The sequence below is a fragment of the Phoxinus phoxinus genome (assembly GCF_949152265.1).
Source record: "Phoxinus phoxinus genome assembly, chromosome: 17".
Lineage (NCBI taxonomy): Eukaryota > Metazoa > Chordata > Actinopteri > Cypriniformes > Leuciscidae > Phoxinus > Phoxinus phoxinus.
The window spans coordinates 3,870,498-3,897,162 of NC_136892.1; the positions used below are offsets into that span (position 1 = coordinate 3,870,498).

The window sequence follows — 26,665 nt, forward strand, 5'->3', positions numbered from 1 at the left end:
GTCTGACTGATGTGTCCTGCAGAATGAGAAGTGTCACCTGCTCATCGAGAACGAGACGCAGCGTCTGAAGTCACTGGATGAGCAACACAACCAGCAGCTGAAGGACTGGAGAGAACACCTCAAGCCCAGGAAGAAGGTCAGAGGTCACGGTTACTCGCACTGCTGGATCCAGACACACGGCTCATATTTCACCCCAAAGTCTCAATTACAGAAAAACAAACATAATTTTAACAAAGTTTATATCTGAGTCGCTTATGGTCATCGTGGCCGGCTGCATTTATTTGATCAAAAACAGTAAAAATAGTAATATTGTAATGTACAAGTTAATATGGTTGTCATGATTTTCGATTAATTGTCTGATTGCGGGTATTTGATTTAATAATCACAATTATTTGAGTTAACCACGATTTCTATATTTTTTTATACCGAGCGCGTGAAGAGTAGACCCGTTCTGCAGCGCACGCAAACATTTTGAATTAAAGGGTTAACTTGCATTATGGTAATAAAAATAAAAATAAAAACTATCCAGTTTAACATTCCCATCATTCTAAACATTATCTTGAATGTCATTCTAAACATTATCTTGAATGTAACTCGACACCTTTGTTTCATTTAGTATGCGCGGTTCTATGAATATGCAAATGAGCCCCGCCTCCACTCACTCACTCAGCTCAGAGATCCACTGGTTGACGATCACACGTTGATCTGATTGGTTACAAGGTAGTGTGTGACGTCAGAAACACCAGCGATTTCAAACCGTGTTTTTGAGACTGTCTTTGGTTCACTGCAGTTTTAAGCAGAAAATACTCAGCAATGCTGTCCACTTATGAACTTACACATGGTGTGTGTTAAAGCAGATTAAAAACACCACATAGACATATAAACTACATTAAAAACTGGATTTCACCACAGGGGACTTTAATAAAAGAGTGCCAATAATTATGGCCAACGTGTTTTGGAGAAAAACATTTATTTCATAATGTGATTTATACTTTCCATTATTTTTGAATATAAGATCAAAAGGATAAACAATGCAGATTCATCTTTACAGCTATTTTTGATCATATTTACCAGGGGTGCCAATAATTCTCACCACAACTGTATATAATGGCATTTTTTATATTTTTTTATTAACATAACTTATAGGTTAATACAACAAATTCTACAATGATGAAAAAAAAAAAAACTTTAAATAATACATCATTGTTTTTACAGTAATGAGAGATGTGCTTAATTGTCAGTTGTTATCAGCGGATTAATGGAATGGTTGTGGAGTTAAGGTGGGACGTGGAGTTAAAGTGGGAGGTGGAGTTAAGGTGGGACGTGGAGTTAAGGTGGGACGTGGAGTTAAGGTGGGAGGTGGAGTTAAGGTGGGACGTGGAGTTAAAGTGGGAGGTGGAGTTAAGGTGGGACGTGGAGTTAAGGTGTGACGTGGAGTTAAAGTGGGACGTGGAGTTAACCTGTTAGCCTTCAGCGCCACTTTTGAAAAATCCCCAGAAATAGCATACCCAACCTAAAAAAGATTCAATTAATTGACCCTTTGTCCTAAAAGCTCAAGTATGGTCTCATTTGAAAGCTGACACCTGCCACTTTATTGGAAATGTAGAATGAATTATTGTCATAATGAAAAAAAAATTATGAATAGCTTCAAAGTTGTGTAAGTTATTAGAAATTTATTTTTATGAAACATCTTCATGAAAATTAAATTGAAGTTGGCCCGTCAGCACTCTAGAAATGCACTCCAGCTAAAGACACATGTCTGACCATGTTATATTTAAAATTTGAAGGTGATAAGTCTAAAACTCTGTATTTTGTTAAATGTTTTTCAAGATCATCTCAAATGACTTTATTTTGAATTGACTCTAAAATGCAAACTTGTGTTTATTGTCATCTATTAGCATCTATTCAGTCTATTGTCTCTATTGTTTTGTGGTGCAAACGAGCCCCATTCAGTGTCACTCTCTCCTGCACACATTTACACCTTTCCAGCCGGCTTATGGCCATAAATATTAATTTCCTTTGTCTCCATTATAATCGCTAACGACTGGCTAATCACGGTGTTTCACCCCCTAATTTCTTTCATAATCTTCACTTCACGTTTGAAACTGTATCAAATGCCTTTCTTAAATAAAGAAATATTTCAGTAAGCATTCCGATTTAGAAAAAAAATCATAAAAAATAACAGCTAGATGGCAGGTGCAACTAGAGAGCTAGCTAGCATGTTAGCTTAGCACACCATCAATACACGACAATTTATGAGATTAAAACCCTGTTTGTGCTCCAAACTTACTTTATAGTGCAAGTCGAGTGTTTTAAATAATCTTCTATGAGCTTATTTGGCTTCAGAAAAGAAAATCAGACAGAAAATATATGATTTGATATTATTCTGCACTATTGTAAAGTCTATACCGATTATCATTACATTATACATATAATCTATTATTATAAAAATACCTGACATGGCTCGAAGAACACAGGTAAATCAAATATCATTGCAATCATGTTTATTGTCTTCAAAACATCTTTATCTGCATGTTATAGCGATCTCTGAAAGCTAACGTTAGCTGTGTTTATGTCAGTGACGTCCTGGAAGGTCACAGGTTATTTCTTCTTCGTGAGCTTTCATATTTGGAAAAAACTGTGCAAATGGCGCCCTCAGCCTGCTGTATGGATTGAAAACACAGTACATCAGAGTATCCAGCACTCTTTATGTATACATCGACGCATTTGGATATAAATTCAATAAATATTATTCCTGTCTATAGAAATATGACGTAAACCTATGATAATATATCAATATTTCTCCAAATCTGCACATTTTTGAGCCAAAAGCCCTGAGGAACGTTGTTTTGTCACGCGTTCTCAAGACAACAGCACCGGAGTTTTTTTCTGAATGGAGCAGCTGACGCTCATAATTCATATTAAAGGTATCGACTCATTTTTTCATTACATAAATCCTGACACAAATTAAGACATAACTGTCACTATAAGTTTCTCAGAATACAATAGTGGTCAAATACTGAAACGTGAGACTTATATATTTTTAATGATGTATAGTTTGTCAAGGTAATAACATTAAATCTGATAGTAACTTTGAACTATTTAAAAAAAAAAACGCTTCAGAGCGTCCTCGCTCTGGTGAAGGTTAACAGGTTAAGGTGGGAGGTGGAGTTAAAGTGGGACGTGAAGTTAAGGTGGGAGGTGGAGTTAAGGTGGGACGTGGAGTTAAGGTGGGAGGTGGAGTTAAAGTGGGACGTGAAGTTAAGGTGGGACGTGGAGTTAAGGTGGGACGTGAAGTTAAGGTGGGAGGTGGAGTTAAGGTGGGACGTGGAGTTAAAGTGGGAGGTGGAGTTAAGGTGGGACGTGGAGTTAAGGTGTGACGTGGAGTTAAAGTGGGACGTGGAGTTAAGGTGGGAGGTGGAGTTAAAGTGGGACGTGAAGTTAAGGTGGGAGGTGGAGTTAAGGTGGGACGTGGAGTTAAGGTGGGACGTGGAGTTAAGGTGGGACGTGGAGTTAAGGTGGGACGTGGAGTTAAGGTGGGACGTGGAGTTAAGGTGGGACGTGGAGTTAAGGTGGGACGTGGAGTTAAAGTGGGACGTGGAGTTAAGGTGGGACGTGGAGTTAAGGTGGGACGTGGAGTTAAGGTGGGACGTGGAGTTAAGGTGGGACGTGGAGTTAAAGTGGGACGTGGAGTTAAGGTGGGACGTGGAGTTAAAGTGGGACGTGGAGTTAAAGTGGGACGTGGAGTTAAAGTGTGACGTGGAGTTAAGGTGGGACGTGGAGTTAAAGTGGGACGTGGAGTTAAACTACGATGTTGTTGTTTGCTCTCTCAGGTTCTGGAGGATGAACTGACTCTGAGGAAGAAAGAACAGGAGATTTTCTTCAGGATGACTGAAGAATCCGAGTGTCTGAACGTCGGCTCACCAAACAAACTCACCAAGTTCCTTCCGTATGTGGATTCCTCCACCACATGAGCGCCACACACACTCGCATGAGCGCCACACACAGTCACATCCAGCTTCCAACCAAGTATTTGAGCTTTTTTATTATATGGGAGACTTTCTGGAGGCGTAATCTAACTGCACAGAACGGCCTCTGGAATCACATGATGCTGATAAAGCCAAAGAACCATTTAAACTGAAACTAACACACACACTGACACATTCATGATTTAAGGACAGTCACTGGAAATGACATTCATGTAATAGTAGTTTTATTGCCAGTTATCTGCCGGACATAGACCGGTTTCATGAATAAGAAACGAGGCGTTAGAACAAGTTTATTTCCCACTCGAGGTCTGACACACTCTTGCCTTAGATTAAAAGCTCAAGTTAGCAAAAGGTGTATTGCCAAACATATTGTACAAACCTTGCATATTCTTATATATTTTTATTTTTTCTATGATCATTTAATATATATATATATTGATACTTTATCGCTTTTCTTTTATAACCAATTTTGAGCTTGTACAAATGTTTAAATGCTGAACAATGGAATTTGTTTTAATTTCTTTGAACCGCTTCACACGAAGCGTACATTTTAATTGGTACATTAAGTTATTTTACACGTTTGTTGGATGTTTTTGTTGTTTTATGTACGAGACAACAACTAATTTGCCACTTTTATTATTCTGCAAAGTTCACCAACATGTGAGTGATCTGCCAGCGGCACATTTACTGTAACGCATCACACTGGACGAGACGGGACAAACTTAAAGACGTCTGGGTTGAGGGTTTAGTTAACGCCGGCATGGAGTTGATGTTTTCCTGTTTAGTTTATCGTTGGCCATTTGTCACCTAACTCAAGTGCAATATGTGTGTTCCTCTAATGTTGTGTTCAGGTTTTATACGTATTATTTTACAACCGCTTCATTCTTTAGCCATCTGAAGGGTTTCTGTTCCCAGTGTGTCTGACGATAAGGTACTTTGTTTTTAATCTTTTTTTTGGTCATTCCTGTTTGAGTCTGTAACTCTGTGTAACCAAAGGTTCAGTGTGGATGATGTAAGAAACTGTTCTCCTGCAAGAGTTTATATAATAAATGAGATGTTTATTATTCATCCTTCCAGTTCTTTCATTGAGTATTGGTGTTAGACATACGTTTGTGCTAACAGGTAATCGTGTGGTTAGTCTTAAACATGGCAGCGCACTGGACGATGAAGAGCTCTCATCTGTAGTGAACAGTATTTGGTGTTTCTGTTTCTTTTCTGTGGCGCACACTGCAAACCACGACATCACCAGCAGGTCAATATGTTAAAAAGTTGTACTTTGACAGCGTTTAAAAACCATTGTTGATATAGACAAACAATGTAGCGCAAAACCAGTACCGGTCAGTCCGTAGCAGAACCTGATTTCTACAAGAGCAACATGTTCCTAGATCGACATCTTTGTTTATCCCGCAACAACATTCCTGTCAACCAATCAGATCTAAGGGACAAGTTTACGGTTTGTCAAGTTTAGGCTTACAACCAGAGTTATGTGCTTCTACATCAGTGTTCTTCATCTATCACTTCCTCTGATTTTAGGGATAATTTATGGGTTAGGTTTAGAGGTCAGGGATAGGGTTTGGATACATTTTTCGATACATACTTGTTTTCCTGATCATTCCCCAAAACTATTCATCTTACCTTCCAACAAGAAAGTAAACAGTGAAAGGAAAATATGGCTTTATTGGCCATAATAAAGCCATAAATCCCTCCATCCATCTCTTCATTCCTCCATCCATCCATCCATCTCTTCATTCCTCCATCCATCTCTTCATTCCTCCATCCATCCATTCATCTCTTCATTCATCCATCCATCTCTTCATTCTTCCATCCATTCATCTCTTCATTCCTCCATCCATTCATCTCTTCATTCATCCATCCATCTCTTCATTCCTCCATCCATTCATCTCTTCATTCCTCCATTCATCTCTTCATTCATCCATCCGTCTCTTCATTCTTCCATCCATTCATCTCTTCATTCCTCCATCCATCCAAGTTTACACCTATAAACCTTGGTTACACGGGTACTTTGTTTGATTTTTATGAATCTACTCATGTAGACTAATCAAAAGTTTTTCAACAAAGTTTAATATTTTTATTAGACTATATTATACTCTTATTATTATAAAATAATTTTAAATTATTCATATTTGTTTTCTTTTTGAATTTATTTTAACCTGTAATTACTGTGATCAAAGCATCATTACTCCAGTCTTCAGTGTCCCATGATCCTTTAGAAATCATTCTTATATGCTAATATGATTTTTCTTCTGTATTTTGATCAAATAAATACAGCCTTGGTGAGCAGAAGAGACTTCTTTCAAAATATTAGTAAATCTTAATGATTCCAAACTTTTGATTGATTGATGATGCATATAATGAATGAACATATTAGCCATTAACATTGTAAAACAGTTCACTTATGTAAATTCAATGACATGTTATAAACACACTGAACTGAATATGTACGATCGGCTACTCATGTTGCATTTAAAACGTTGTTAATCTTCTTGGCAAAATAAAAGCTCTTTCCCCCGCTCAAAAAAGGCAATTTCAAGACAATGTGTTTGCATAATTTGATATTTCTCATTCTGCTTTAAATATTTAAGTCCATAGTCTATATAGATTTAGAAGACTATATAGACGTATAGATTTTTTTTTTTTTTTTACTGCAAGAAATACAAGGGGTCCCTTGCCAGTTCATTATTATTTTGGGGAGTTTGAAAACCCCTGCCTGCCTTTTCCAACTTAAATTCAGCTAGGTTTCTTTCTCTTTTGTCAATAAAAAGGAGACTGGATATAAAGTAACCATCCATCCATCCATCCATATTCTTCCGCTTATCCGGGGCCGGGTCGCAGGGGCAGCAGTCTAAGCAGAGATGCCCAGACTTCCCTCTCCCCAGATATTTCCTCCAGCTCTTCCGGGGGGGACACAGAGGCGTTCCCAGGCCAGCCGGGACACATAATCCCTTCAGCGTGTCCTAGGTGTTCCACTGGGGGCTCCTCCCGGTGGGACGCGCCCAGAGCACCTTCCCAGGAAGGCGTCCAGGAGGCATCCAGTACAGATGCCCGAGCCACCTCAGCTGACCCCTCTCGATGTGGAGGAGCAGCGGCTCTACTCTGAGCTCCTCCCGAGTGACCGAGCTCCTCACCCTATCTCTAAGGGATCGCTCAGCCACACTGCGGAGACAGCTCATTTCGGCCGCCTGTATCCGGGATCTTGTCCTTTCGGTCATGACCCAAAGCTCAAGACCATAGGTGAGGGTAGGAACGTAGATTGACCGGTAAATCAAGAGCCACTCAGCTCCTTCTTCACCACGACAGACCGGTACATCGACCGCATTACTGCAGAAGCTGCACCGATCCGTCTGTCGATCTCCCGTTCCATCCTTCCCTCACTCGTGAACAAGACCCCATGATACTTGAACTCCTCCACTTGAGGCAGGAACTCTCCACCAACCTGAAGTGGGCAGGCCACCCTTTTCCGACTGAGAACCATGGCCTCGGATTTGGAGGCGCTGATTCTCATCCCAACCGCTTCACACTCGACTGCAAACCATCCCAGTGCATGCTGAAGGTCCTGGCCTGATGAGGCCAACATGACAACATAATCCACAAAAAGCAGAGACGAAATCGTGTGGTCCCCAAACCTGACACCCTCCGGCCCCTGGCTGTGCCTAGAAATTCTGTCCATAAAAATGATGAACCGAACCGGTGACAAAGTGCAGCCCTGCCGGAGTCCAACATGCACCGGGAACAAGTCTGACTTACTGCCGGCAATGCAAACCAAGCTCCTGCTCCGGTCGTACAGGGACCGGACAGCACTTAGCAAAGGGCCCCGGACCCCATACTCCCGGAGCACCCTCCACAGGATGCCGCGAGGGACACAGTCGAATGCCTTCTCCACATCCACAAAGCACATGTGGATTGGTTGGGCAAACTCCCATGAACCCTCCAGCACCCTGTAGAGGGTATAGAGCTGGTCCAGTGTTCCACGACCGGGACGAAACCGCACTGTTCCTCCCGAATCCGAGGTTCTACTATCGGCCGTATTCTCCTCTCCAGTACCCTAGCATAGACTTTCCCGGAGGCTGAGAAGTGTGATCCCCTGTAGTTGGAAGGAACACACCCTCCAGTCCCCCTTCTTTAAAGTAACCAGACAACTCAAAAAGACAATTATATAAATGGACAGAATAAAGTGTGCAGGTGATAACTCTCACTTACAGTTTAATATCATAATAAAGTGAGATTGCTTATAATAATAAATAAAAATCATGTTGACTGTTTAAAATGTTTATTTGATTTACATTATGTAAAAAAAGTTAAAAGACAAAAATACTATTAACAAAACATCACACACACAAAATAAAATAATAAGGTAACCCATGTCATCTTGCCTTTATTCCTGGTTCGAGAAACACATTTTAACAGTCATGTTTCATACTTACAGTGTTTACCCTCTTCACTCTGTTATCCTTCATAGTATTTTTCTAGCAAATACCTCTCAACTAGAGAACACCTTCCATTATCCTTTCCTAACTCAGGCACTTGCATGTGTTGCACGTTTAAAGATGGACTGCTTTTATGGATGCATTTTATAGCAACCAGGAGCTAATGACCATAGAGCAAAGTCAGCATATGATTTCTGGTGCTCCCAGTATTGTCAAGTCCCACTGGGCACCTATTTAACACTGGTTTAGTTTTCTGATAAACTTCTAAAATGACTGGAAAACAAAACACAAAATATTTTTAGTAACATAAAATACACATTTCCAAATGTAGTGTTAACAATAAACATGTTTATCAAATGTATGCTTGAAACCAGTCAAGCATGAATGTTGAAACATTTGACAATGATTGTAAAATATCTAAGCACTTTAGTCAATGGTATGAAAATACTTTGGGCAATACTGATAATATAAAAGATTGACAATATTATGGCTGCTCTGAGGTAATCCATTATTCACTAATGTGGACAATTGGTACTGCAAAACAGAGTTGCTTTTTATATCAACGCTTGCAATAACATTTACACGACAGAAATCAAATAGAAATGAAATAAGAATAGAAATGGGTGCCACCGTTCTGTAAACCTTAAGGCTTTGTGTTTATACATTTCTTGCTTCTCCTCATTCCACACCTTCCCTTTACTCATCAGTTCCACAGTGCAGAGTCTATAAAATGTGCAGCTTGAAACCAAACTATTGAAAATTAAAGGAGATAAACAAGCAACGTGATTTGTAGAGTTGTATAGTCTTAGAACCTACAATATTTATGACTATTTGTATTTGGCTGTAAACTAAAAGACTCAAAATGGAAACGTAGCGTTATAAAGCTAGAGTGTTTAAGTTCTCCAGGCTTGATTTGAAGCTCCAACTTGCTAATTGTAAGGCTTTGTAGTATGTGTAATATAGAAGCATACTCGTATTCTAATCTAGACTCAATCTGCTGATATACACTGCTCAGATATCAAGTTTTACTTATCTGCATATACTACGCAAAAAGCACAGAGCGCTTTGCATATTATATTGAGGCACAATATCATGGAGGCTGTGAAAAGTCATTGATATATTGCTAGTCACTTAAACCTTTAGCGATACATATAAGGTTTGATTAACATAAGAATGTGCAAGTAACAGTGCTAACATATGAAAGCACACTAAAAGGGAGAGTTACACAATTAAGAAGCAAGCAAACAAATTATTATGGCCTGTTTGAACTTGCAAAGGATGGAATGTGATTTTAAAAAAAGGTACCCATAAATAAAGATGTTAATTAAATAAGTTTTCTTTAGGCAGCGATGCCGAGAGTACCTAAGGTTTCTTGGTCAGGTAATTGGAAGGAATCCAGCCCTCCATCACTGGCCCATCACTCACATTTTTACAAAACCACCAGCCGCTACCACTTTTCTCCAGCACTTCGAAGACAGCGCCCTCTTTAAAGCCAGGTGTCTGCTCGTCTCCTTCAAACTCTGCCACGGCTAGGAACAGCTCCTCTTTGGCTGGCTCCTTGATAAGGGGAGGGAGTTTGTCTCTCGGAGGCCCTGGTTTATCTGTTTTAATGAGGGGCTTTGGTGGCACGGGTACTTTGGGCTTGGGTTCCTCCTTCTCTTTTTCTTTGGAGGCTGGCAAAGGGAAGGCTTTCGTTTTTGGTGGCGGGGGTCTGCTCTGAGGAGGGGCAGCCAGCTTGGCTTCCAGCAAGTCTTTTAGAGGACCTTTGTTGTCTGTAGGACTGGCTAGCTCTGAACTCTTCTTTGGTGGTGGAGGCCTTCTAGGGGCCACAGACGGCCTCTGGGGAGGCTCTTTTGGTGCTGGTGTTGGCGGTTTAGTTATTTCTGATGGGTTATGGCCATTTTGTTGCTTATGGGGGAATTTTGGCTCTTCATTTGTTCCACCATTATTCGGGGGGTTACTGGATGGCATATCGTTCTGTTGGTTGGGATCACTTGAGTTGCCACTGAGCTCTGGAGGCTTTGACGGACGAAGTTTACTCCGAAGGTTTGTGATGTCCAGCTCACTCTTAGCTACCGGCTCAGGTTTCACTGCAGGGGGGGGCTTTGGTCTGACCACTGGTTTCGGCTTCAGGAAGGGGGCTGGGTTGGCTGAATCAGGCTTCTCTTCGAGTGAATCTGGTTTGGGTTTAGGAGGCTGCTTGGCCACATGCTTTAGGTTAAACTTTTTCACCTCCTTGGCTGAAATATTGTGGCCACACTCCAAGCCCATTTCATTGCGCAGATAGAGTTGCTTGTTCTTCTCCTCCTTCTTCATCTCTGGGGGTTTGTCTGGTTTGAGAGGAGCTGCTTTTGGCGTCACCAATGGGACGATGACCCCAGGGATTGGTGGTTTGGGTGGGAGAGGTTTAGAAAGGTCTACTTTGGGTGGGAGAGGTTTAGAAAGATCTACTTTGGGTGGGAGAGGTTTAGAAAGATCTACTTTGGGTGGGAGAGGTTTAGAAAGATCTACTTTGGGTGGGAGAGGTTTAGAAAGATCTACTTTGGGTGGGAGAGGTTTAGGAATGTCTACTTTGGGTGGGAGAGGTTTAGAAAGGTCTACTTTGGGTGGGAGAGGTTTAGAAAGGTCTACTTTAGGTTTGTCCTCCAATTCCAGGCTCTTGTTGATGGATTCTCTCCTTGGAGGTAAAGCCGGCTTCTCTTCCGTCGTAGGTGAGGATGGAGGTGGGGGTAAGGGCGCAGAAAAATGGGAGCTGCCCTTGACTGCGTTGGGCTTCCATTCTCTTAGCTTGGAACGGGTGGAAAATTCAGAGTTGGATGAAGGTTCGTCTGGCAAGGGTTTGGACCAACCATGTTCAGAGTTGGTATTATTGCTTGAGGTATCATCAAACTTCAGCTGACCCATCTCACCAGGAAGGGGAGCCAAAAAGTTAGGCCTAGAGGCATTGCTAGTCTTCTTGTATTTATCAATGAATGTGACTGGAGCCCAGCCTTCTTTTTCATCGATCTGAATGTACCACCAGCCACTGGTGTTCTTCTCAATGACCTGGGAATAGAGGGTATGAGGTAAATGTAGAGATGCATTTGGAATAGCTAGATGTATTCGAGTAATATGTTGACTCACTTCAACTTTCAGTCCCGCCTGAAAGCTAATCCCATCTGGAATGGTTGTCTGAAAGTCAGCGATGGTGTAATATTCCTCCTCTACTTGCGGCGGCACTGGGGGTTTAGGCAGGTTCACTCCTCGTGGCTGGAATTAGAGACAGTTAGAACGTCAAAATCTTGAGTATCCTGTAGAACCTTTTAGAAATATTTGAGATGCAATTGACCCTTCGCAGGGAGTTTGATAGACAAGCGATCTGACCAATCATAATCCGCCATCCACCGAATCCGACATTTTTGTCCGGCTCTAAGCAGTCAGGAGAGTTAGTAGATCAACGTTGGAGGATTTGAACTTATAAAACCGTGTGTACTTGCGTCTTTCCGCGGTTATAACAACATTCCTTCTTATTTTCATTTCTGTTAATTTGATGCTATAAATTATCTAGAAGGAAGAGATGATTGGTTCACAAGCAGCTTTAACTGATGCTCTACAGCGATCTGTCACGACACATTAAAGAGCCACAAAACTGTATTTATTGTTTAAATTTTGTAAAAAAATGACCAAATATGAAATTTGAGACTTTGTTTCATTTCAAAAGTAACCTGGTCTGTCCTGTCTTGTCTGATGTGTTTTTTACTGCGTGAGAACATGTTGGGGCGTGAGAGTGGCGTCGCTTGTCGGACATAGCAATAGTAACTAAACGGGGCGGGTCTTTGCGAACAGTCAATTGTAAAAGAAGAATCACCCTTACTATTGAAAGATCCCGGCGTGGTGGAGGTCTCTGTCGAGCTCCTGCTTCTGCAAAAGAAAAGAGGGCAGAGTTTAGAGAGCCAACAATCTTGTCAAGCAAGTCTCTCTCACTTCCATCTGCTCTTGTTATGGTCGCCACAGTGGATCATCCGCATGTTTGTTTGGCATATGTTTTACAATGGATACCCATCCTGATGCAACTCAGTACTGAGAGTGCACTACAATCTCAAGCAAGTAAATGGAGCTAATCAGGCCATTGTATTTTTTAAAGACAACTAGGGATGCATCGATATTTTTTTATTTCAGCTTTGTGACATGATCACTCTTTTGGGAAGTATTTAGCAATAATGTCTGGCTGACTGTACATTAGATTGTACACACAGCCTATCTGAGAAATACTTTTTTTGGGGGGGATTAGAATCAAACAAACTGTTGCTTACTGCGCTTGTCGTCTGAAAATGGTGAAAACCGGTCCCGCGGATTCTCCTTGTTTTCCTTGTTGGCATTCTGCTGTTTGCAAGCCACGTCTAGGTCATTAGTGCTGGCATGAACGGGGCCACCAGCCGCCATCTTCTGACTGAGAATGTCAGCCTTCTTCAGATAGGACGCCGGGGCCCAGCCCTCTTTCCCTTGGTATCTATGGGGTGAAAGGGGCAATGCTCTATCCAAGAAAACGCATAAGTATTTTTGTCCTTTTTCTGAGTACATTTGCATTTGTTTTTACCTGATCTTCCACCAGCCTTCCAAGTTTTTCTGAATGACCTCAACAGTCATGCCTCTCTCCAAATCAATTTCATCTTGATCACGTGCAGAGTACGGATAGATTGCGGTGTACTTTTCCTCTGAGGAAACGAAATGAATATTTCAACTTTTTTTTGTTAAATATGCTGTTCATGAATAACATTCAACCACTACATCCAATTTACCACTTAAGTTTTCTTTGTTTTGCACAAAATTAATACATATAACATCAATGTTCCACAAAAGCTTGACAATTATCCAAATCCTTTTTTTTCTACATTTTGAACAGTTTATCATTGTTTTATTAATAGATACGTGCATTTCTTTATCTTGATTGAAAAGATTGCTTGTGATATTTTTCGTTAAAATAAATGGCACTTGAATATTTTCTTATACAATGCAATGACATCCATACATTTTCTTAAAAATATTAATTTGAGCTTACAATGCTTTCATTGTTTTGCTAAAATAGTTGAACGGAAACGTGGTAAATTTGATATTGTGGTAAAATTTTCACTTTCACATTTTATTTAGATTTTACAGTAAATGAGTGCTTGCAATCTGCATGTTCTCTCGAGCTTTGTCATGAATAGCAGATGGAGGAGGTTGGGGAGGATCTGATCAGAGACTCAACAGAGTATTGACAGCATAAGCACATTTGCTAGGAAGAATGATTATTTTCACATGCTCACAACAAAATCACAATCTAAACTAGGGCTGCACAATATATCGAATTTATCGAAATATCGCAAATGTATATATCGCAATATGCATATCGCAACAGCTTGCAATAAATGGGGTCATGAACAAAAGACAAAGTTTTTTTTTTTAGCTTTAATAAGTATCAGGATATATTTAATTCATACAGTGAAAACTAAGCAATGTTTTATTTTTATATTTTATGATTCAGTATCTTTTATTAAATAAACCAAATGTAGGATAACCTGAAACCCTGTGGTTTACACTGATGTTATAATAACACTTCTTATGCTACATTAAAACACTGATGTTCACTTTCAGAAGTTATAAGGATGTTTTCTTGTCATAAAAAGAATGTGAAACACATATAGGTTATATCATTTTAAATATATTTTAAAGATAATTTAAGTTTATTTTACACACTTTAAGCATTATCGTATCGCATATCGAATATCGCATTATTTAAGGAGATCTGAGTGAATCATTCTGATTTGCTTCTGATATAATTAGCAGAAAACCGAACTCGCATTACTGTATGTATTTAACTGTGTAGTACGTATTGTAATACAAAACAAATGAGACACCACTTCTTCTGCACTTGCTTGTGTGATTAATTTGTTTAAATTGTGATTGTGTTTTATTGTCTGACATTTTTACAGAGTTTTCATGACAAGTCATGCATCAACCAACACCATTAATTTTGCAGGAGCATGAGTTATTTCATGTGCTTTGGTAATTCTTTTTGTAAACAAGATATAACTCAGGAAATAAAGTAAAAGGAAATTATTGTACAAATAATAATAATAATAATGAATGACACCCGTGATACAGTTCCCTGATTCATGCTTTGTTCAGTTCTACACCACATACAGTGCAGTGCATGCAATGGCGCATGCAGAAGTCACAAATGCGGGGGGGCAGGGGAGACCGTCACAATAGAGTGATAAAGTGGTATGCTTTCCACCTTGGCCAAAGCCTGTGCTGAACAGATCCCCTAAAGTACGCCGGCGACCGACGTGCCTCGGCAGTGACCAGAATCTCCGGCACACTCCAGCAGAGGGCAAGCAGACACATGTGAAAACCTTCAGGTCACGTCTCTTTATGTTGGGCCACCAAATATACAATCTTTGCCTTGTAGTGCTGAAGTAAACTAAAAACTGCACTTAAATTTGAAAAACTCTATCCTTCTTATCTCTCGTCTTTATGAATAACATCTGAGTGAGACTTCATTAGTATAACTTCGTTGAATGGTAAAGTGTGTCATTTTTGCGTCACTAAAGGGATTAGTGTCAAAAGTCTGGAGTTCCTGGGTTCATATCATTTGCTTAAAGGGTTATTTAACCTAAAGAAGATATTTGACTTGCATAGTAAGAAAAAAATACTATGCAAGTCAATGGCAACTGTCAACTGTCTGGTACCAAAACATTTTAAAAATATATTCTTTTGTGTTTAGCAGAACTCATACAGGTTTAGAACAACATGAGGGTGAGTAAATGATGACAAAATATTGATTTCTGGGTCAACTATCCCAAAGCTATGCATACGAACCCAAGAACTCCAGACTTTTGTAAACAACACAACAGCAACAACTGGTTTGCTAACTTTATATTGTTTGGGAAGGGAAACATTTGACACTCGCTGGTCTTTTATACTCAAAACTTGCTCATCAAGAGTCATCAAAAGTCTCTTAAGCCCAAAGTATACAGTGTGTTTTACATGTACACTAGAGTATAAACAACAAACTAGTCTGCATCAACAATAGAAGAGTTTCAGAGATATGCAGCTCTAGTTTAAGAGTACAAAGACATTTTTTTGGTTATATCTTTTGGAAAGAAATAACACAGACACTGGACAAGAATAACACTTTCTACTGTGCATGTGTTGAGTGTTTGCGCACACTATCAAATGGAGTATACCTTAAAAAAGGTTACGTGTTTAGGCTATACGTATACGCTAAGCATTCACGTCAAAACTAAAGTACACTTTGGGGTTTTGAAATGTAAAAGCACCTCCCCTCAACAAATCTTACTATTTGAGGTATTAAGGCTATGGTATAATTCATTTTCTGTGGTTCGCTTGTCTTAAGCAGAGCTTAACGTGCAAGCCTTTTAAAGTTGATCTAGTGACCTTTCTTTTCAAGTGCTCAAATCACTTGCACATGCTGTTGTTTGCGCGGACACAAGTGACGTATACTTTCAGCTTTATTCAAACAGTGCAGCAGTGATTTATCCTTAGGGCTACTGGTTTCTTGAGGTCACTTGTTTGAGCCAGAAGCTCAGAAGCTGAGACTTTCAAACAGAGCAATGCTGTGAAAGTGGCACAAAAATAGTGTTTCACAACCTATTTAAGACTTGTCAATTTTAAGGTGAAATTTTCATGGGCAAAACAGGTTAATTGTCTATTATCAATAGCACAGCTCACACAGAAGTCACTTTCAAAGCAAGCAGCTTTCTGTAGGTCAATGTGGCAAATAAACACGGCCAACTTGAACACAATGCAACATTTACATGGGGAAATCTCCAACCCTCAAGCTAAATTCAAGACTGTGTGGATTTCTTTTGACATGACAGCAACTTTACGCTTATAGGGCCTCATTTATGAAACATTTTTGTATAAATCGTACGTGAAGCCGTTTTGACGTAATTTTTCAGATTCAAAATGTTAGTTGGTACAACAGAAATGTACACACGCTCCCTACCACACATAATGATGCGTAAAACGTTTGAACACTGTGTTATAATTTAGCCAAACTGTTCACATTGCATTTTGATGCACTATGTACCATAATAATATACGTTTTTTTTTTTTTTTTTACTGTTACACTTTGGGTAATATGTAGCACTCGTCATTGTCACTCTACCCAGCGGTCCAATCACAGTGGAGGAGGGGTGGGCCAAATACTACACCGACCAATCATCCTACTTGTACAGTGACTGAACAACAATAGAGAGCCTAAGTCCCACCCCTCAGCTTCCAGGGCACAATTCAAACGAGATCAAAATATTTGTTGTCTCTCGCGATTGACTACCATACAATATTTTTTTCCGAAATAAGGTCTCATGGTGGTCCACCAGAATGGGAGGGACTTAGGCTCTCTATGGAGAAGTTAATATTGCTGGTTACTGCATTTTTATACAGTTGTGGTCAGAATTAATAGCACCCCTGGTAAATATCATAAAAAATGGCTGTAAAAATGACTATATGGGTGGGAATTATGCTAATTATGAATGAGCGTGCACACGCACCCTATTTACCAATGTTTGGAATTCATTAATACACACGTTTAACTACCGAATCTGTGGTATACAAAGTGTTTGTGAATCCGGAGGAGAGTTTTCGTAAAGGTCAATTTTACGCGCAAATTACTTATATATTTACGAAAGTTTCATGAATAGTTTCATAGTCTTTGCATTAAAATGTAAAAAAATTACACACTTCACCTAATTTGTTAAATTGTTGAAGACATTTTATTCAGGTGAGATTGATGACATGCAGGACTCACCTTCTTCTGCTGGAAATGAGAAATCATCAGGGTCATCCTGAGCTTCCAGACATGTGGCTGGCACCCAACCTTGAGCATCATCCGAGCTAACAAACCACCAGCCTGGGAAAGCAAATAATCAATGCCTTCTCAAGCCCACAGAACAAAGAAAATCATATGGGTTTGGAGCATCATGAAGGTCTGAATGGTGATTGACAATAACAGTGAAGGATCCTACCGGACTCATTTTTCTCGATGACCTCCACCACCTGCCCCACGTACAGGCTGACCTCGGAGCTCTCCTGCTTCTCGTAGTCGGTGACGGCCACGTATTGGTCCAGCAGCAGCGGGTCAGCTGAGGACGAGTCTCCTCCTGGAGGGACAGAGTGGACAGGTATCGACAACTCTCCTAGCGTGCCACCACCACCACCACCACCACCACGACCACGACAGGAGAAGAAGGAAGCAAACGTGATTGGAAAAGATCAAAGCAGGAAAGCCAGAGGTTTTAGTGCTGGGAGTCTTGCAAGGAAACAAACCCACACCAAATCAGCAACACTGCTACAGCAAATACAGAACAGAGCGCAATAATTATCAAATGGTAATTGTCATCTTGATTAATCTGTAAAGCACATTTACCTGAGCCTAAACAATATAATCCACGGTATAAACAACACCATTGCAGTGCATAATATTAGTGTGGTGATTTACCAAATCATTGAAGCAAAGACTGATTATGTTCCAGCTGAATTACTTTGCCCATTTCTGTGAATGATTTCATGAGGGACTTTCAAAAACATGTCTGTCCATCTGTATGTCCATCTTAACTATTTCAGTGATCTCAGTTTGGGTGTCAAATCCAAATGTTACATTAACACTGTAAGAAAAAGTTTCTTGTGTTTAACAAAGGTGCATTCATTTGACTGAAAATCAGCAATGTGAAATATTATAACAATTTAATGAATCTTAAAATGAAATTTACTCCTGAATGTTGGACAATGAAACTGAAACCTGGTCAATATAGTGTTGGAGGATTCATGCCTATATATGTGCGGCCTGGCGGCCAATCTTCACTGATTTCACATGCCATCAGTAAGAGCCGAGAGTGAAGGTTGAGGTAGCAGAGCAATAGCACAGCTGTACATAAAATATTGCAATCCACACAATATAATGGGAGACATATCAGTTCAAAAGACCACAAATGGTTGGTGAGTGTCTCGGCTCAGCAAGTCTTTGTGGTGTATCGAGAGCAATGATATCCAGGGTAATGTCGGCATACCTCCACGTGGGACGAACCACAAGAAATGGATGTCCAGGTACTAACCTGGATTGTATCCAAAAAACAAAACCACAGCCCAGCTCAACTCGAGCTTAGATACACCCCCCAGTGGGACTACTACTGCTTGGATGAGGAGTATGGTAGCAAGATACCTAAATTATGCAGGTGGAGTTGGGGAGGTGGAGGTATGCCAGAGCAAGGTGATCTTGCTCTGGCATCCCTATTGCTTCGGCGGTTCATTGAAATATTAGATGGGTTCACTCCTCCCTAAATTATGTTTGTGAATCTCACTTATTGTGGTCTAAGGCCCTGTTTACACGAGAACGCTCGCGAGTGAAAACGAAAAATATTTTATCAGATGTGCCTTTCGTTTACACGGCAACGCCGTTTTTGGGGCTTAAAAACGGAAAAAAGTGAAACCACCCTCCAGAGTGGAAATCTTAAAAACGCTCCACCGTCACGTTCCTGTCTAAACGGTAAAAACGCAAAAGTCTACTAGGGAGAGAAGTAGAAGGAAGGTTGTACGCAGGCGCGCGGACTTGGTGTTGTTTTGTGGCAGTGCTTCACATTGCCACCTAGCCGCCTGGAGTGCACACTACATCGAATTTCACACACTTTTGCGTCACCATATGCACGCAGATTTTCCCCCCATAGCGCTCGTCTAAACGCAGAATTAAAAGTGATAACGCAACGCCACTTTTGCATTTTCTCTTCAAAACGTTTCCGTGTGAACATAGCCTAAAAACCAAGTGTTTCAGTTTCATTGTCCAACCCCTGTGTATATTTTGACACCAAACCTTGGAACGGTACTGTACGCTTTCGCTGAAACTGCTTGGCTAACTTAAATTATATAAATATGTTTAAACATAAAACAATTCAAAAATGAAAATTGTTATGATTTTCTCTCTCTTGTGTCATTCCAAAGCCATGAGACTTTATTTCTTCTGTGAACAAAAAGGAGATGTTGAGCGGGATGCTCCTTTCCATGCGATGAAAGCAAGGGTCTGTCAAGCTCAATAAAAGGATGACAATAATAGCCACTCATGTGCTATATTCCAAGTCTTCAAAATTCATAAAACAGCTCAGTGAAATAGGCCACCATTTAAGCGGTTATTCACCGATGACCTTCTTCTGAAGCTCTGAGATCTCAGTTGAGGATTTTCAGGTGAATGAAGACAGATTGTGCCGGGTCTGACGCCAGTTCTTTCAACAGTGATCTGCCAAATGTGAATGCACTTGGTGAATTATGTTTAAAATTGTGATCTGTTCCTCACACAAAGCTATCATATGGCTTCAGAATACTTGTATGGACTACTACTAGTTCAATGCATAGAAAAGATATGTATGACCACTTTTCAAAATCTCTCCTTTATGGAAGAAAGAAAGTAATACACATGGCTTCGGAACAACATAAAGGTGAGTGCATGATAACCAAATATTTCTTTGATATAAAGCATCCTGACTACTATAGAGGATATTCCTCACTTATGATTTTGAAATCATTCACAGATAAAGTATTATTTCCACTAAATTAACAAAAAAAGATGCATGTACAATTCTGAATGACTACAGTTTAGTATAAATATATATATAAATATTTAAGCCCTGATGAACATTTTAATCACAAGGTTAAAGAGAGCACAATTCATTCATAAGAACACAAAAAACACATCTCATGCACTAAGATATAAAATACTAAATTATAAATTTTGAGAATACTGCAGTATAATTTTTTACACATCTGCCTCATAATCTACCTCAAAACATATGTTTCTTAATGTATTTGTATTAGGGCTGTGAAACGATTAATCGCAATTAATCGCATCCAAAATAAAAGTTTGTGTTTACATAATAAATGTGTCTGTACTGTGTATAATTATTTTGTATATATAAACACACACACATGTGCATGTATATATTTAAGAAAAATTAGTTATTTATATATAAAATATTTATATTTACATATAATATTAATTATATATAAATCTATATACAGTATATACATGCAAATATTTCTTAAATATATACAAGCATGTGTGTGTATTTATATATACAAAATAATTATACACAGTACAGACACATTTATTATGTAAACACAAACTTTTATTTTGGATGCGATTAATTGCGATTAATCGTTTACAGCCCTATATTTGATGTTGGCGCTGCTCTCTTTTACCTTCTGAAAAAAAAGTGTTAGCTGTGTTACTGCTAGAAACAATCCTACTATAAATGAACTTTTACCACTACCATTACAGACTAGTGTAAAACTATCCTGAACAAGGGATCTGCTAAACGGCCCTCCAGTAAAGCACCGCCGCCACCGCCACACTGCCATGCACATCACACTGAGCACACAGCTTTACCCTTGCCCACCTACAGAACACCCTTACAGAGAGCCGCACTTCCAGGGGTCAAACACAAAGAGCATGGCTAAGCAAGTGTCTGTTACTACCTCTCTTTAGGAAAGAAGACGCTCGCTCCACAATGCCTGATGAGGGAACATGAATGAGAGCAGGAATGAGAGAGAGAGTGGGAAGGTGGAAACGTTCAAGTAACAAAGGAATGAAAGCATCCACGTTTAAGGGTGGATTTCCAAGTTTCTGGGATGATATTGTATCTCACATGACATTTTGACTTGAGGGATCTATGAAGTGCATGGTCACCAGAGGGCACACTAACCACAGTCAAAGTGAATTACAACTCGAAAATACTACTTACTCAACAAAAAATCAGTTCCTTACCAGATTTCTTTTTTCCACTGGGTTCCCTGTAAATAAAGACATTCAAGTTAGTTATTTATAATGTTAAATATGTTTTTTTAATGATATTCTGTTATATTTTGGATGATATTTTATTTTTGTATTTTCAGTTTCCATTTGAAACTAAGTTTTAGTCATTTTAATAGTAAATAGTACAATAGTAATTGTGAAATAGTAAAATTCCTAACAAAATTTTTTTAGTCATCATTTAGACAGTTTGTTTTTATTATCAATATAGTTTTAGCTTTTAGTTTATTTGGTTTTAGTTAGTTTAGTACTTATAGTACTTAGTACTTTATTTTATTTCAGTTAATGATTATTTTATTTCTAGAATATATATATATATATAATGATTTTAGTCTTAGCTATCGATAAAAAACTAAATAAAATCTCTAAGCAATAAATTGTTGGTCAGCACTCAGCAAGAGTTTTGCCAGAGAAAAAACATTTTAGATGTATTATTAATTCAGTAATGTTAACAGTGAAGTTGATCGTGATTATTTCTGAGTTGTCCTCACCACTGTCACATTTTGCTTGATTGCTTTACACAAATATTCACTCAAGCTGCTCTGGAAAAATATTTACTTGTGATAAATACAAATTGAACTGAAAATGGTTGTCTTCAGGTTAACATGGGATATAGCTGCATTATATAATAGTGGGTAGAACACCAAATTGGTGTTTACATGTGACAAGACATATAACTGCTTTAATATATTTACTAAGGTGTTCCTACAAAGGTAAGATCATACTTGGGGGTTTTGGAAAATCTCTGCTAGTGAACGCCTACAAGATGACAATAAATGTCTCCAAATAAATGCTTTCTACACTGAGAACGCCAACTCCTCCACATACTAATGATCCTGACAAGCGGCAACAAGCAGCAAATCATGGTTCTGTCGAGCTGTGCTGTAAACTAAAGGCTAGTGGGGATTTATTTTTGGACATTTATTGATTTAACAAACAAACTGCTCAATATGAATTAAGACTTGTTAAGTTATTAAGCTACAGGTGAAACTCAAAAAATTTGAATATGGTGATAAAGTTCATTTATTTCAGTAATTCAACTTAAAAGGAGAAACTAATATATTATATAGACTCATTACATGCAAAGTGAGATATTTCAAGCCTTTATTTGTTATAATGTTGATGATTATGGCTTACAGCTTATGAAAACCTTTTCACAATATTATAATTCTGAATTTGGGGTTTTCATAAACTGTAAGCCATAATCATCAACATTATAACAAATAAAGGCTTGAAATATCTCACTTTGCATGTAATGAGTCCATATAATATATTAGTTTCACCTTTTAAGTTGAATTACTGAAATAAACGAACTTTTGCACAATTTTTCCCGAGTTTTACCAGTATTATTATGTTATCAATTGTGTACTAATTTTGAGTGTGTGTGTGTGTGTGTGTGTGTGTGTGTGTGTGTGTGTGTGTGTGTGTGAGTGACTTACTCTTTAGGTGGGTCCAGGTCTTCAGGACGCGTCTCGAAGAACACACGGACCTCCTCGCATTGGGAAATATACACTGGCAGCTGGATCAGAGCCTGAGACGACAATATTCATGAATACTCGTTATTATGACGCACATTCAGAAATGTAGTTGTCAATAAGAAGATCATCAATTCACGTACACTACCGTTGTTCAATTTCAGTCAAAATTTATGAGGTAATAAAACAAACCAACAGAGGTCGTTCAGAAGAAGTCATTTATTCTCCAATCATCTAAAGAACACACACTTTTACGGCACATGGCATTCTTTATAAAACAGCATGACCCCTCAAATAAAGACAGTTCCCACGGCTTCCCATACACAGACACACAGTCACGATTGAAATCTCACTCGCTTTCATATCAGAGGCATGACACGAGGGCAGTTGAGCACTACTGAAGGCCAGCCGTTTAGAGGTGTGTGTGCTTTATCAGCTGAGCGTCTCAAATCACAATGACCCAAATGAGCTTTTCTGCTACAAAACCAAACTGCAGCAGACTTCAAATCTAGTCCCACATCACATGCAGCTCAATGTGCCTTTCGGCGGGACACAAGATGCTTTTTGCAGTTATATATTTTGGCAGAGGAGCTTTTATTTAATAAAGCTGAGTGCCTCAGTGTCCTTCAGAAGGAGGTCCTTCTGTCCACGTGCTGAATTATGACGTCTGACCTGACAGGAATTTTAAAATTCGAAGCTCAGACGCTCAAGGTGCCCTTTAGGAAATCAGCATTGCACAGCCTGAGCCAATTTCTCACCGTTGGTTTTGACTCGCCAAATGCGCACATGTTTGCCCAATGCTCAATTTTCTTAATGAAAAGGGTGTTTTTATGGCAAAAACATGCTTATTTTATTAAGAGAAGGAACCACCGGAGGCTGTTTGAGGCTGATGCAAGATTGAGTTTGCATGATGATTGGATGGATATGGATCTTATTCATGTCGGTTTCCATGGATATCACTGATGTCCACAGATTGATGTCTCCCCAGGGTACCTGACCTCCCTACATATTAGCATTCCCTGAAGACACGGGCTATACGGAGGCCAATTATAGTAAATGGACTCGATTGGGTGCTCTTTACTGTGGGTGCATTACCTAGATTGTTTTATGTGAGTAGTAAGTGGAAGAGAGAGAGGGCGAGAGACAGAGAGAAAGATAAAACTGTTCATGTATATGCCCACATAAGGCCATGGGCGGTTCATAAAGGAATAGGTTATTGCTCACTAAATACTGCAGTATATACTGTAAACTGCCTAACTATTGAAATAATATTACTGCAAGTGTTGTCCAGTTGTATCTTGGAAGTTTATTAAGCCCATTTTGAACAACATGATCAAATCTTTGCTGAAAAACAGCAGTACTGTTACAAAAATCTCTTTGATTTGCATTACAAGCTATCAGAATTTCATCTTTTTGTCCATATATGAGCTTTTTATTCTCCATATTCTTGTATAATCCACTATATGAGCCATAGAAGCCTGTCAAATAACTAACTAAATAAAAACATAGCATTTTTTTTCCATGTTGTACTTTTAGCAGTCTGATGAAAAAAAGAAAAGAAAAAAGATTTGATAAAATTCAGATTACCAAAAACCACGCATAAAATAACCTCTGGAGTGCCATGGATCTCCATTTACCCGACAAAACAAATATCTTAACAGCATTTCTGACCTTTCACCCCAATTATTATAGATCATGTTCCAGCATACAAAAAGTGAGTAGGTCAGCTGACGGGGCATTCACACTGACAGTTATTAATGTGCCGGAGAGTCTCTGTGCTGCTGGTGGCTAATACTGGGCTTTCCCACCGTATCTGCACTTCATGACATCACAAATGACCCGCCTCTCACACACAACTCTCAGTGAAAAGAAATGACTTCAGTATCATGAAAGATTCAGTTAGCTGTTAGTAATGTGTCCATCATAGTTCCTGTTATACAATGATGAGATTGTATAAGTGCGTCAGAAACGGATGTTGCAGATGAAGGAATATCAATAACACAATCTCAATATCCAAAATCCAACAAGGAAATACTCAGGAGATCAAAGGAATAAGCTATGAACACAACCACGTTAAAAACAAAGACAATTCACCTTTGGCTAAGCCCCGCCCCCCTTAGTTACTGTTGCTACGTCTGTCAACTTCATCTGGGCTCTGGTTTGGTATCAACATGGCTTATGCTGTGACAGCTCTTCCTGCTGACATTTTATCAAACTTTTATAAAGCAGCAAATAAAGTGTCCGATAGAAGTAGGCAAAAGCGGCTGCAGTGTGCGTTCGAAGGCTATATTCAAGACATACCGGAGAAACGCAAACAACAACAAGATCCAAATAGAGGCAAAAGCATAACGGTCACAGTCAAAAAATGAACCACCGCATATCCTAATGGAGACGGAGGCTGGGACTCACAATATCAAGAGCAACACTGTTCATGCAAAGCTGGGTATATTCACTTCTGTAATCGTTATTACAAAGCAAACGGACTACGCGAGTATAAAGTTGTATTTATTAGCAGCGTGTGCTAGCGTATCAACAATTAGGGTAGAGGACCGAAATCATAACCTAAACCAGCATAAAACTGTCTAACTAGTATAACTTCACAGTAAGGTTAAAAGCTAAATGTATCTTAGAGCAAAAGTGTTTGTTGATCCTTGAGGGGTTTCACTGACTGAGGACGTCCACACAGTTTAATCCAAAGACGACACTTGTCAGGATTTGACTTCGGTTTTGGGAAGGGAAAAACGGACACCCCCCTCCAACCTCTCTGGGAAACGTGTATCTGTGTTACAAATGCCCCAGGCACAACGGTTAACCATATTTTTGATAAAACTACGACGGTAATAGCCTGCCGAGACCAAAAATGTGAGACGCCTGTGTTAAAGTCAATGGAGCGCTGTGAAAAAGTGTCGGACCTCTGTGGGAGGGTCGTTCCTGGCTGCGCTGTGATTGGTCAATCTACATTCTAGGGTGTGGCTTAGCCAAAGGCGAATTAACACAGAACGAAGAACTGAAGGCTTAATACACAAGGCAGGCTGATGAACAGAAACTGAGACAGGTGCGTAACATCAATAGTAACCAAGGAAACTAGTGAATACAGACTGCCCTGAATAGAGAGCCTAAGTCCCGCCCCTCCGCTTCCGGCTCATGGGACCTTATTTCCGAAAAAATATATATGGTAGTCAATGGCGAGAGACAACTTATCTTTTTATTCCGTCTGAATTGTGCCCTGAATTACACATATGATGTTTGTCAATTTAAAAGATAATTATGAACGTCAAGAAAGTCGCAGTTTGTCATAAAACAGAAGAGTAACGTTTAGTTTTATGTGAAAATCACTCAATGAACTACATCTCTCGTCTCACACTATACGTCACCGTTGCTCGTGTGTGTGCAGTCTGGTACAACACACTCAGGCATCACAGCGTAACGTTACGATTATAACGTAAGACTATAGGGACGTCCCGCGTGACGTCACGCCATTTGGAGCAGCCATCTTGACGGAATAGAAAATGCTAAACCGCCGGTGATACTACAGCTCGTCGCGAAATATTCCTATCATGCCCGAGCGATGCTGTGCAGTTGGATGCGATCAGATACGTGATCATATAAAAGGAATATCTTTGTACCGTATCCCAAAAGAAATAAAACGGAGAAACAAGTGGTTGATGGCAATAAACAGGTGATTTTGTTTTGTGTTTTCCCCTGTAAACTCAGTTTAAAGATTATTACAGGTAACGTCACTATAATTTGGTTATAAAAATACATAGACCAACTTTTGCGGTGATGATTGAAAAATCCTTCCCCACTGGCGTCCAAATAAAAGAGTTGCTGACCCAGCCGAACTCGTGATACCGATAGCCTGCTAACGTTAAGCTTGTGTATGCTTTTAAAGCTCCGGTGTAGCGTGATGGGACGTGA

At 39.4% G+C, this 26,665-nt stretch overlaps 2 protein-coding genes across 3 annotated transcripts in view; one reads left to right on the forward strand and one right to left on the reverse strand.

Annotated features, from left to right (window-relative positions):
• stk10 (serine/threonine kinase 10) overlaps positions 1 to 5,055 on the forward strand; it is a 71,581-nt gene extending 66,526 nt beyond the window's left edge. Inside the window, exons 18-19 of the mRNA XM_079585096.1 lie at positions 23 to 136; positions 3,834 to 5,055. Coding sequence (XP_079441222.1) covers positions 23 to 136; positions 3,834 to 3,974 — 255 coding nt within the window. The 3' untranslated portion in view covers positions 3,975 to 5,055. The remainder of the gene's footprint in view (positions 1 to 22; positions 137 to 3,833) is intronic.
• A 942-nt stretch (positions 5,056 to 5,997) lies between these two features.
• sh3pxd2b (SH3 and PX domains 2B) overlaps positions 5,998 to 26,665 on the reverse strand; it is a 67,041-nt gene continuing 46,373 nt past the window's right edge. Inside the window, exons 5-14 of one of the 2 annotated variants that reach the window (XM_079585097.1) lie at positions 22,712 to 22,803; positions 21,228 to 21,253; positions 20,939 to 20,974; positions 17,446 to 17,580; positions 17,229 to 17,330; positions 13,011 to 13,128; positions 12,727 to 12,923; positions 12,288 to 12,334; positions 11,558 to 11,683; positions 5,998 to 11,479 (exon numbers count right to left, since the gene is read on the reverse strand). In XM_079585097.1, coding sequence (XP_079441223.1) covers positions 9,797 to 11,479; positions 11,558 to 11,683; positions 12,288 to 12,334; positions 12,727 to 12,923; positions 13,011 to 13,128; positions 17,229 to 17,330; positions 17,446 to 17,580; positions 20,939 to 20,974; positions 21,228 to 21,253; positions 22,712 to 22,803 — 2,562 coding nt within the window. In that variant the 3' untranslated portion in view covers positions 5,998 to 9,796. The remainder of the gene's footprint in view (positions 11,480 to 11,557; positions 11,684 to 12,287; positions 12,335 to 12,726; positions 12,924 to 13,010; positions 13,129 to 17,228; positions 17,331 to 17,445; positions 17,581 to 20,938; positions 20,975 to 21,227; positions 21,254 to 22,711; positions 22,804 to 26,665) is intronic. The other variant, XM_079585098.1, reaches the window with a different exon arrangement.